General features: G+C 37.5%; 1 protein-coding gene across 6 annotated transcripts in view; it reads left to right on the top strand.

Annotated features, from left to right (window-relative positions):
* The window catches only part of DYRK1A (dual specificity tyrosine phosphorylation regulated kinase 1A), a 142600-nt gene that overhangs the window by 126996 nt on the left and 3469 nt on the right, over positions 1-12135 (top strand). For all 6 annotated transcript variants that reach the window (XM_087418086.1, XM_087418085.1, XM_087418087.1 and 3 more), the window contains 2 exons: positions 6561-6867; positions 7014-7138. In XM_087418086.1, the coding sequence (XP_087274212.1) occupies positions 6561-6867; positions 7014-7138 (432 nt within the window). The remainder of the gene's footprint in view (positions 1-6560; positions 6868-7013; positions 7139-12135) is intronic.

Below are 12135 nucleotides of genomic sequence, written 5' to 3'. Positions count from 1 at the left end.
TTAACCTTTATGTACAGCAATGTATCCACTACCTGAAACAATATATAGAAAATTTCCACCACCCTGAAAGTTCTCTCATGATTCTTTTCTGTCATCCCACCCCACCCCCCACCTTCTTTCATCTTAGGTTAGTTTTGCCTATTTGTAGGCAAAATTCATATAAATGGAATCCTATTGTATTTGTTATTTTGTTTCCTTAACAAACATAATTCTTTTTGGAAATTCATTGATATTGTTGTGTGTCTCAGAAGTTATTTCATTTTATTGTTTCATAGTATTCCATTGAAGGAAAATATCACAATTTACCTGTATTTACCTGTCAGTGGATGTTTGGGTTGTTTCCAGTTTGGGCCTATCGTGAATAAGGCTACTGGGAACATTCTTGTATAAATCTTTTGTACACATAGGTTTTCATTTCTCTGGAGTCACTACCTCGAAGTAGGATTGCCAAGTCGTAAGGATTATATGTGTGTTTACCTTCATAAGAAAATACCAAACAGTTCTCCGAAGTTTTATCGTTTTACATCCCCACAACGTCTGAGGGTTTCAGTTGCGTGACATCCTCATCATTTGATATGGTTGGTCTTTTTGATTTTAGTCATTCTGGTGGATATATAGTGGTTTTCATTTGCATTTCCCCAGGACTAATGATATTGACCACCTTTTCATGTGCTCATTAGCCATTCGTGTATCTTTTGTGACAATGTTTTGCCCATTTGTTTCTGGATTATTGAGTTGTAGGAGTTCTTTACATATAATGGATATAAGTTCTTTGTCACATGTATGTCAGTATTTTTTCCCAGGCTATGGCTTGTCTATTTCTTTTCTTAAGTGATATCTTTTGATGAACATAAAATTTTAATATCGATGAAATCAAATTTGTCAATTTTTTTTATGAATAGAATTTTTATATTCTAAGAAATCTTTGCCTTCCTTAAGTTTGTGAAGATACTCTCCTCTGTTTTCTTATGAAAGTTCTTTTGATTCTGGCTTTTACAGTTAGAGTTCTGTGGTCCATCTTGAATTAATTTTTGAGTACAGAATGAGGTGTAGGAGTTTAAATTCATTTTCCCCATATGCTTACCTAGTAGTTGCAGCATCATTTGGTGTAGAAAACAGTTGCCTTTCCCTATTGATCTGACTGGGCACTTTTGTCCAAAACATTTATCTTTTATGAGCGGGTCTATATTTGGACTCTCTTCTGTTCCAATGGTCAGTCTATCCTTTAACCAGTACCACAGTGCTGGTTACTGTGGCTTTGTGGTGAGTCTCGAATTCAAATGGTGGAAATCCACCAGCTCTTTTCTTCTGTTTCAAAATTGTTTTTTGTTTTTTTTCCTCTTATTCTCCAAGTCCTTTTCTATTTAAATATAAATTTTAGAATTGGCTTGTAAATTTTTACAAAAAATCCTGCTGGAATTTTGATTTGGATTGCACTGAGGTTCCATTCAGAAGAATGGACATCTTAATAGTATGGAGACTTGCAATCTATACATACGGTTTATCTGTCCATTTATTTAGGTCTTTAATTTCTCTCAGCGGTGCTTTGAAGTGTTTATTGCAGAGGTCTCACACATATTTTGTTCTATTTATTCCTAAGTTTTTGATGCTACTTTGTGTCATTATTTTTTAAATATTTTCTGATTTTTCGTTGCTAATATGTAGAAATACTAAATTGATTTTTTATATTCACTTTGTATTCTAAGACCTTGCCAAATTCACCCATTTGTTCTAGCTTTTTTTTGATTCTGTAGAATTTTCTGCTTAAACAGTCATGTCCTCTGTGAATGAACAGTTTTATTCTTTCAATCTGTATGCCTTTATGTTTTTTTCTTATTTTCTTATACTAACTAGGACCTCCACATGTTGAATAGTAATGGTGAGAGCAGACATTTTTCCATGTTCCCAGTCTAAGGGAAAGGCACACATTCATTCAACTTTAATGTAGTTGCGTATTTTTTATAGCCATCTATCACGTTGAAAGAGTAGTTTTCTATGTTTAGTGTTTTGAGAGGTATTTTTTGTTTTTTAAAATCATAAATGGCTTTTGAATATTGTCACATGCTTTTCCTGCATCTATAGAGATGACCATGTGATTTTTCTCCTGTTAGTTGGTGAAATACAGTAAGTAATTTTTGGAATATTAAGCTCAACTTATGATAAACCACACTTAGCCTTGATACACTATCCTAGTACATGTTACTGGGTTTAATTTGCTAGTCTATTGGTAAGAATTGTGTTTCTTTGTCATTAAATGAGTATTTGTCTAAAATTTTGTAATATCTTCATTAGGTTTTGATCTCAGGATTATGCTAGTCTCATAAAACTATTGGAAAGTATTTTTTATTGATTTTTCTGAAAGAATTTGTATAAGATTGGCATTATTTCTTTTGTAAATGTTGAATAGAATTCATCAGTGAAAGTATCAGGACCTGGGGTGTTCTTTGTTAGAAGGTTATTAATTGTAATTCACGTTTTTTTGATAAATATATGGCTATTCAGATTTTCTTTTTCCTTTTGAATTAGTTTTGGTAAGCTGCGTATTTCAAGAAACTTGTCTTCATCGGAGTTGTTGGATTTGCTAGCATAAAATTATCCACAATATTTCATATTGTCTTTTAATTTCTGGAGGATCTGTAGTGGTAGTCTCTCTTTTATTCCTGATATCGGTCATTTGTGTTTTCTCCTTTTTTCTAAACGTACTACTGCCAGGGGTTTATCAAATTCATTAATCTTTTCAAACAACCAGCTTTTTTTTTTTTTGTTTTGTTTTGTTTTGTTTTTTCCTATTCTCAGTCTAGTTCTATTTCATTTATTTTTGCTCTTTATTGTTTCCTTTTTTCCTCCTTACTTCAGGTTGAATTTACTTTTTCTAGATTCTGAAAGTAGAAGCTTAGATCACTTATTTAAATCTTTCTTCTTCTCTTATAGCATTTAATGGTATAAATTTCCCTCTAAGCACTACTTTAGCTGCATCTTGCACCTTTTGATATGTTATTTTTAACTCTCATTCATTTTGAAACACTTCCAATTTCCCTTGTGATTTCTTTATTGACCCATCTTTACTTAGAATGTTGTCATATAATTTCAAAATATTTGAGGATTTTCTAGATATCTCATTGTTACTTATTTCTAATTCAATAGCATTGTGGTCTTTTAGAAAATATGATTTCACTCCTTTAAGATTCATTGAGACTTGTTTTATGACCCAGCAGGTAATTTGTCTTGGTGAATGTTCCGTGTGGGATGCTTGAAAAGAGTTGTATTTTATGTTCGTTTGGTGTAGTGGTCTACAAATGTCAATATAGGTCAGGTTGTTTGATATTTTTCTTTACATCTTTTACAACCTTACTTTGGTTGTGTGTGTGTTAATCTTCAGTGATAATTTTGGATTTATCTTAATCTTCCTTTAGTTGCTTATTTTTTTTCCAGCTCTCTTAATAGGCTTGTATCCGTTTAGTGTTGTTATGACTTCGTATTAAATTCACTTTTTCATCATCATGAAATGTCCCACTTTAATATTTTTGTCTTTGTCTACTTTGATATTACTATAGCTATACCAGCTTTCTTATTCTTAACATTTTCATATATTTTTTCTACCCTTTTACTTTAAACTTGTTCATACTTTTATGTGTAAAGTATGACTTTTGTATGCAAAATATAGTTGTCATGCTTTTTTTAATCCAGTCTGATAGTCTCTTTTTTTCACAATGAGTATTTAGCCCATTTAATTATTCAGAAGCTTGGGTTTTAGACTGGTGATTCGTGTTCTATTTGTCTTATCTGTTTTGTTCCCCGTTCCTCCTTTCCTGCCTTCTTTTGGGTTCAGTACTTTTCAGTATTTTATTTCACTCCTCTATTGACTTTTTAGCTATTCCTCTGTGTGTAATTTTTAGTGTTACTTTTATTATTTGCGTCTTTAACTTATCAGTTGACCTTCACATAATATCATCACTTGATAAACCATGTAATAACCATGTGCTTTTGTCTAATTCCTTGCATCTCTTGTATATTGTTGTTATATGATACTTCTGCTTATATTATAACCCTCACAACACAACACTGCTTAAATAAAAAATGACTTTTAAAGAGATGTAAAAACACATAAAAAACAAAGGTAATAAAAAAATATTTTCTCTTTACCCACATAGTTCTTCATTCCTTTCTGTAATTCCTGGCTTCCACCTGGTATTATATTCTTTAAACCTGAATAACTTCTTTAACTTTTTATTTTCTAGTGAATAACTTCTGCTGGTGAATTCTCTCAGCAGTCATTTATCTGAAAATATCTTCATTCACCTTAATTTGGGGGAAAATATTTTCCATGGATATAGAATTCTAGGTTGATATTTCAGCAAAAGAAAAAAGATGTTATGACATTGTTTAAAAATGTTGATGACATTGTTTTCTGTATTACATTGTTTCTGAAAAGAAGTCACTGGTTTTTCTAAGTATTGTTCTCTGTACATGATGTTTCTCCTTCTTCCCCCTGGCTGAATTTGATGTTTTCTCTTTATGCTTGATTTTTTTCAGCAGTTCGACTGTTATGTTCCTAGGTAGTTTTATTTGTATTTATTTTCCTTGGAGTTTGCTAAGTTTCTTGGATCTGTGGGTTGATCTCTTTCATTAATTTTCGAAAATCCTCAGATATTATCTTCTCAGATATTTGTTCTGCTTCAGTCTTTCTCTCTGCTCCTTCTAATTCTCCAATTAAATGTATGTTATAGTGCTTAATATTATCTCAAAGGTCTCTGGTTTATTCATTCTGTTTGCTTTTTTGTTTTAGTTTGAATGATTTTTTTGCTCTGTCTTCTAGTTCCTTGGTTTTTTTTCTTCTGAGTCCAGTCTGCTGTTAAAACCATTAAATGGATTCTTCATTTCTGATATTGCATTTTTTAGTTCTAGCATTTCCACATTTACATTTATCCTTTTCTTAAAAAAAAAAAAGTAGTTTTCATTTCCTTTTGCGAAATCCTGCCCATCTGTTCATACGTGTTGTCCAGCTTTTGAACTAAGTTCTTTAACCTAATAGTTATTTTTAAATGCCTGTCTGCCTCTTTCTGGGTCATTTGTTTATGTGGGTCTTCTGTTTTTTTCACTTGATTATGGATCCTTTTTTTTGTTTTTTGTGTCTGTAATTTTTTAAATGTATGCTGGACTTTCTGTATTTAAGAATAGTTGGGGTGCAAGTAAATATTTTTTTTTTTTTTTTTTGAAAGTGAATCTTATTTCCCTTCAGAACGAGACATGCCTCTTAGTCTGTCAGGCCACTAGTGTGGGACTGAGGGAATCAACGTTTGTAGTTTTACTGAATCTGTGCTTTGTTTGTTTGTTTGCTTGGCTTAAATTCTGTTCTCCACTGTCTTCATAGGTTTTAAGCAGTGTTTGTGGAGACTGGAGAGATCTCTGTACAGGATTGCCCAGCCAGCAGCCTACTCCTAACTTTTTGTGCCTCAGGCAATCTCTGTCCTTCCTGCGGTTCTGCCTGCTGCCCTGAAGTGGCCTAGGGGATCCTGTCTGGGCTTGTCTGCCTGACCCCATGCTTCGGTCTATCCAACATAGCTGTTAGAAGTTGGTTCAGAGTTGGGCTGGATTCTCCTTACCTAGATTGACGGCATTTGTTCCTTCTTCCACCATGAGTCTCCTCCCTCCTAGGAAAGGCTTCTCATTTTCTAGAATTTAGTTTATTCTGGTTTCTTTAGTCCTCAGCTCTCCGATGGATTTTTAAAAAGCAATGATTTTGTGGCTTACCTGCCTGATTTTTTCTTGCTTTTAAAGTGAGAGCAATGGTCTCTTGCAAATTTCTACATTATAGCTAGAAGCAAAAATCCAGTGATGCTATTCTGAATAAATTCAATATTCATAGGGATCTTAAGGGTTATATTATTATCTATTTAAAAAGTGAGTTTTCAGAAAATCTCAACACATCTTAAGGTAATTTATTATTAAATGTATTTTCTAAAGGGAGGCATAAATAATTTACTTTTGATTTCATTATCTAAATATGATCAGGTAGGATTGGACCAGTCATTCTTTACTTGGAGTGATCACTGCAGCTATAGTGAGCACTGTTACTGAAGGAAGCGCACCCAGGTTCTCAGGGGCATCAGGCAGGAGAGACAGTCAGAACAGCTGGGCTGGAGTAGAGGTCGGCACACCTCCTTTATAAGGACCCGATAGTAAAGGGTTAGGCTTTGTGGGCTGCTGTTATGTATTCTTGTTTGGTTTTGTTTGTTTTTTTTTAAAACCTTTAAACATATAAAAACCATTCATAGCTGAGGCTGTACAAAAACAGGCCCTGGGCCAGACCATAGTTTGCTGACCCCTGTGCTAGATCTTTATAGTCATTTTTGGTCTCAACATTATTTTGAATTTCTGTAACTACAGTGCATTTGGAATAGTAATGTGTGAAAATACAGAGGATCTAACTTTATTATAAGCATTCTTTTTAATAAAAGCCTCAACATGTAATATATTTAAGCATATTTAAAGTTAAGTTATGTAGGCTTTTACATTTCTGTCAAATTTAGAGAAATCCTTTTTATCTTTCTCCTCTTTAGGAATATAAACCACCAGGAACCCGTAAACTTCATAATATTCTTGGAGTAGAAACAGGAGGACCTGGTGGGCGTCGTGCTGGGGAATCGGGTCATACGGTAGCTGACTACTTGAAGTTCAAAGACCTCATTTTAAGGATGCTTGATTATGACCCCAAAACTCGAATTCAACCTTACTATGCCCTGCAGCACAGTTTTTTCAAGAAAACAGCCGATGAAGGTACAAATACAAGTAATAGTGTATCCACGAGTCCTGCGATGGAGCAGTCACAGTCTTCGGGCACCACCTCCAGTACATCTTCAAGCTCAGGTCTGTCCTTTTGACAGTAGATTAGGTTTTGAAGTGTTTACTATTTCTTTACAAAGTGAGGGTTATTTTTAATTGTTTTTAAAGTTTGTTAATGGGCTGGGGAGGAGTTATTTTACCTAAAGTTGTATTGCGTTCTGATACTTAAGGTGGATCATCGGGGACAAGCAACAGTGGGAGAGCCAGGTCGGATCCAACGCATCAGCATCGGCACAGCGGCGGGCACTTCACGGCTGCCGTCCAGGCCATGGACTGTGAGACACACAGTCCCCAGGTAAGCTTGCACTCCGCCGTCGATGCGTGTCCCCTGCCCACCCAGGGTTAGCAGTGTTGGATGCCAAGTGTCTTGAGAATGAGTATGTCGTTACTCTAAAGGTTCATAGTTTTTCATTTATAAGGAATTCTAATTATTTATAACTAAAGAAGCACATCCTTGCAATTTTTCCCTCGTTTAGAAATAGCTAAATTTTTGGGGTGTGTACCAGCCATTGCTCCAAATGTTTTTTTCCTGTGTGTATCTCATTTGCTACAGCAGCATTTTGAACCTTACGCTGTTTGGATTTTCATTTTACGTTGGGAACTGAGGCTTCGTGGGTTAAAGAACTTGCCCTGCCTCATGACCTTCATCTCTGCCCTCTGCTCCCCCTCATGATCTTTTATCATTGCTTTGTTTTGGTTTTTGGTTTTTTTGAAGGCTTTTTCTTTGTTTTTTAAACCTGTTAAAGAAGAGGATCTAATTAAGTAATTTTTTTTTAATGGGATGAAGCAGATGGTGGTAGTAAAAATATTTATTAAATACTCTTTGTAAAGTAATAAGTTCTTTCATGCTAAATACTGCATTATGGTGTTGTATAATGAGTGGCCAGCATATTGCTAGATGAGTGAAGTAAACCTGACGTTGATGAATATCACTCCCCGTTCTTGTGACTGGGCCTGCTGCTCGCTGCTGGCGAGAACCACGCATGGAGATACACTGTTACCACTGTTAGTTACCATCACTAGCCTCTCCTGGGCGATCTTAGATGTTTCTCAGGTCATCCCCTCTCTCTCTCATTCTCTTTAATAGTTCATTAAGCTTTTCTGCTCTTCTTGGAAACCCTTGACCTCCCCCATCTGTTCTCATTCACTCCTTGCTGTGTAAGGAAGAGTCTTGAGACAGGAACACCTCCACTTTGTATCATCACCAGATACCTTGTCCAGCCTCTGTGTGCGCTCGTCCACTGCTCTTACTCTCGTTTTTCATTAGAGGCGGTGATTCCTTCTCGCCTGAGGTCAACCCACCTTGGTGCCCTGCGGTTCCTCCTCCTGCCGTTTACTCAGCCTTTGGCTCCTCTGTCTGCAGCCTCTCCTCTTCTGCTCGCTCTTTCTTCCTGTCAGCATCTGATCATCCCCAGCTCTCTTCCATCTTAAGCAAAACCTTTCCTGGCCTCTGTCTTTCCCGCCCTACCTTTCTGCTACCCGTGAGCTCTCTTTCTGTACCCTTATAGAACTCTTGAACCGCTGCAGGTGGGCCACCTCCCGACTGCAGGAAGCCGGTCTTGCAGTGTCACCAGTGACTGTTGTTGAGGAGTCCGGGGCACGCGTAGTTGGTTATCCTTCCTCATTCCTCACCACGTTGACAGTGTTCACTTCTCCCTGCTCTTTGAAGCTCTCACTCTGGTTTCCTTGACGGGATGCTCCCGTTTCCCTCCCACTTCTCTGGCCTTTCCTTCACTGTCTCCTTTTTTGAATCCTCCTCTTCTACCTGCCGTGTAAACATGGGTATTCCTCAAGGTATGCCCTTTCTCTTCTTACCTGACACACTTCCTGGTTGAGCTCACCGCTCTTACACTGCAGGAAACCATCTTAACGTAAGTCACTCTACCCCTTTATTTCTGGCCTAGACTCACTCCTGAGCCCTGGGGCCTTTATTTCTAATTGATTACTATAAATATCACTTGGAAAGTCTCCACAACATGACACTGCAAATGCATCATATAAGCTGGTGTCATCATTTTTACCTTCGTCACAGCTCTCTGCTTTTATCTATTGTTTGTACAATTGGTCCTAAATTCATCCATTTGCTCAAGTCACACACCTGGGGGCTAGGGAGTTAATCCTTGACTCCTCTCTCCCTCATCCCCCACACTGAATCACATAGTAAATTGTGTGGATTCTAAATATCCTAAATACATTGCTACAACCACCTCTAGCTTGTCTTACTATAAAGAACATTCTGACTGGATTTCCAGTGTCTAATTCCATTCGCCCGTCAACACCATTCTCCTCTCTGCAGCCAGGTGAACGTTCGGTAAAGCAGTCTGATCTGGCTTTTCCCTACTTTTAACACCAATTTTGGCTTTCCTTTGTACTTAAAATGTAGACTTCTCACAAAGGTCTCAGCGATTGCCATGATCTGACCTCTACCTGGGTAAGGTCATCCTTCCTCCTCTTCATTCACTCTAGTCTCACTGGATTTTTTCTTATTTTTTGGCATACACCATGTTCTCTTTCACATTTCTCACATTTACTGTGCTCAGCCTGGAGCATGCTTTTCTTCCCTCTTTGCTTGAGTAACTGCTATTTATACTTCAGGTCTTACATTAAATATCACTCCCAGAGGTTTTCCCTAATTTTTAGAACGACCTTCCTTCCTTCTTTTTTCCCTTCCTCCCTCCAAATGTATTAGATAATGCAAACAGATAAAAATATGCCAGGAGTAACATAAGACCCTTGTGTACCTCCCACCTTAGAAGTCAGTATTTTGCCTTATTTGTCTCTAATGCTTTTTTATTTAATTTTTAAATAGTTATTACATTCATGTGGGTTAAAAAAGGGGATTCAGTGAAGTCTTCCATTCCACGTCCTCTGGCCACCCAGTTTCTAAACTAATGTTATTAGTTTTTTGTATCCTTTTTGAGATACTTTATGCACATACAAGTGCAAATATATATTCTTTACTTAACCTTAACCTTTGTATACAAATAGTGGCATACCCACACTGTTTCATATCTTGTTTTTTTTTTTTTTACATGTTTTACGTATACTTTTTAATTTATATTTTGGAGCTCTTTCTTTTTTTCTTTTTTTTTTTTTTTGTGAGGGAGACCAGCCCTGAGCTAACATCCATGCTAATCCTCCTTTTGCTGAGGAAGACCGGCTCTGAGCTAACATCTATTGCCAATCCTCCTCCTTTTTTCCTTCCTCAAAGCCCCAGTAGATAGTTGTATGTCATAGTTGCATATCCTTCTAGTTGCTGTATGTGGGACGCGGCCTCAGCATGGCTGGAGAAGTGGTGCATCGGTGCGCGCCCGGGATCCGAACCCGGGCTGCCGGTAGCAGGGCTCGCGCACTTAACCACTAAGCCACTGGGCCGGCCCTTGAAGCTCTTTCTGTATCAGTATGTAGAGAGCTTTTTCCTTTTTTTTCTTTTTTTTACAGTCACATAGTATTCCATTGTTTAGATATTCCATAAGTCATCTCAACTAGCCTCCTATTAGTGGACGTTTAGCTTATTTCCAATCTTTTTTACTATTGTAAATGATGCTGTAACAAGTAACACTACACAGACGTCATTCACACACATGCAGTTTATCTGTGACATGAAGTCCTGGATGTGAAATTGCTGGGTCAAAGGGCAATGTGATTTGTCATTTTGATGGCTGTTGCCAAATTGTCCTCCATATAGTTTTACCAATTTCACCTCCCACTAACAGAGTCTGGACAAGCAGTCAGTGTGATCGTCTTTGATCAGTCTGAAATAAAAAATGATATTGGACAGAGTGTCATTTTGTTTTGCTTATTTCTTATGCATGAATTTGAGTAGCTTCATAGTTTAAGAACCATGAGTATTTTCTGAGAGCTTTCTGCCTGTTTTGGTATTGGATTGTTTTCAGTAGTATTTTGTGAAGTTTGGTTCTCATACCACCTTCATGGAGGAAATACTTAATGGTCTGCGCTCGCTCTGGTGATAGAGACACAGGCTTTGCCTTGCTGGAGCTTCCAGTGACGCAGTAAATTTAAAAAATGAATAAAATGAGTAGAAATTGCAAATACCATTAATTGATAAAAAAGAAAATAAGGCAGGAGAAGGGCTGTTTGTTTGGTGGCATGTGTAATTTGAGTCGGCCAAACTGGTAGCAGGTAGACCCAAAAATACGGTAGTTTAAAGGGTCTGAAGTTTCTTTCTTTTTTATATAACAGTGTTGAATGGGTGTTGAGGTTAGTGGCATGGCACTCTCCCATGTTCTGGGCTCCCACCACCTTGTGGCTCTTCCATCCCTTAGGGCCTGGTTGTCTGCTGTATCCAGCAGGCAGAAGGACATGGGAGGTATTTTGTGAGCCAGGTCTGGCCAGGACATAGAAACTTTCATTCACATTCTGTTGACTAAAACTTAGTCACATGGCCATACCTAAGTACAGTGGGGGCTGGAAAGTGTAGTGCAGCCATGTGCTCAGGAAGAAGAATATATTTTTTGTGCACAACTGGTAGCCTCTGTCAGAAGAGTTAGGACAGCATTAGCCAGAGTGGTCAGGGAAGACTCTGAAACTAAAATATGAGAAAGAAGCATTCAAGCAGAAATTAGAAATCAGAGCATTCTAGGCGGAAGGGAACAGTAAGTACAAATGCCCTGAGGCATTTGGAAGATACTGACCAGGTGGAGGAATAAAAGGAAGACTTGGTGTGGTTGGAACCTAGGTGGCAGAAGGAAGAATGGCTAGAGGAAAAGGTTGGAGAAATGAGCATTGGCCAGATTATGCAGACCATTATATGGATTTTTGGATTATTTTGTTTTTCTAAGTGCAATGAGAAGTCATTAAAGGATTATAAATAGGGAAGTGAGTAGATTTGTGTTTTAAAAAGATGATTCTTGCTACTCTTTGGAGAATGGATTGGAAAAAGGCAAGGATGGAAGCAGGGAGTTGACTTACGAGGCTGTTGTGTTAGTCTAGGCAGGAGGTGATGGTGGCCTGGGATGGAGTGATGGTGGTGGAGATAGAGAGAAGAGTCCAGGGTTGGGCTCTGTTTTGAAGGTGCAGTCAGTAGTACTTGCTGATGGTTTGGATAGAGGAATAGTTGAGCAGCCAGATGGCTAGGAGTGCTTCTATTGAAACAAGAAAGATGGAGAAGGGAGGAGATTTAAGGGGAAAGTAAAGAATTCCTTTTGGACCTGTCAAAAATATTTACTTTCTGGCCCTTTCCCAAAAAAAATTTGTTGACCTCTGGTGTAAACAATGCTCTCAAGGAAAGAAAGTGGCTAGTGAAATACATGAGCCTGTTTATGGGTGTAA

Source organism: Ceratotherium simum, chromosome 27 (genome assembly GCF_057802395.1).
Source record: "Ceratotherium simum simum isolate JZ-2026a chromosome 27, ASM5780239v1, whole genome shotgun sequence".
Classification (NCBI taxonomy): Eukaryota; Metazoa; Chordata; class Mammalia; order Perissodactyla; family Rhinocerotidae; genus Ceratotherium; species Ceratotherium simum.
The sequence above is the reverse complement of the archived record's forward strand: the minus strand, read 5'-3'. Positions and strand labels throughout refer to the sequence as shown.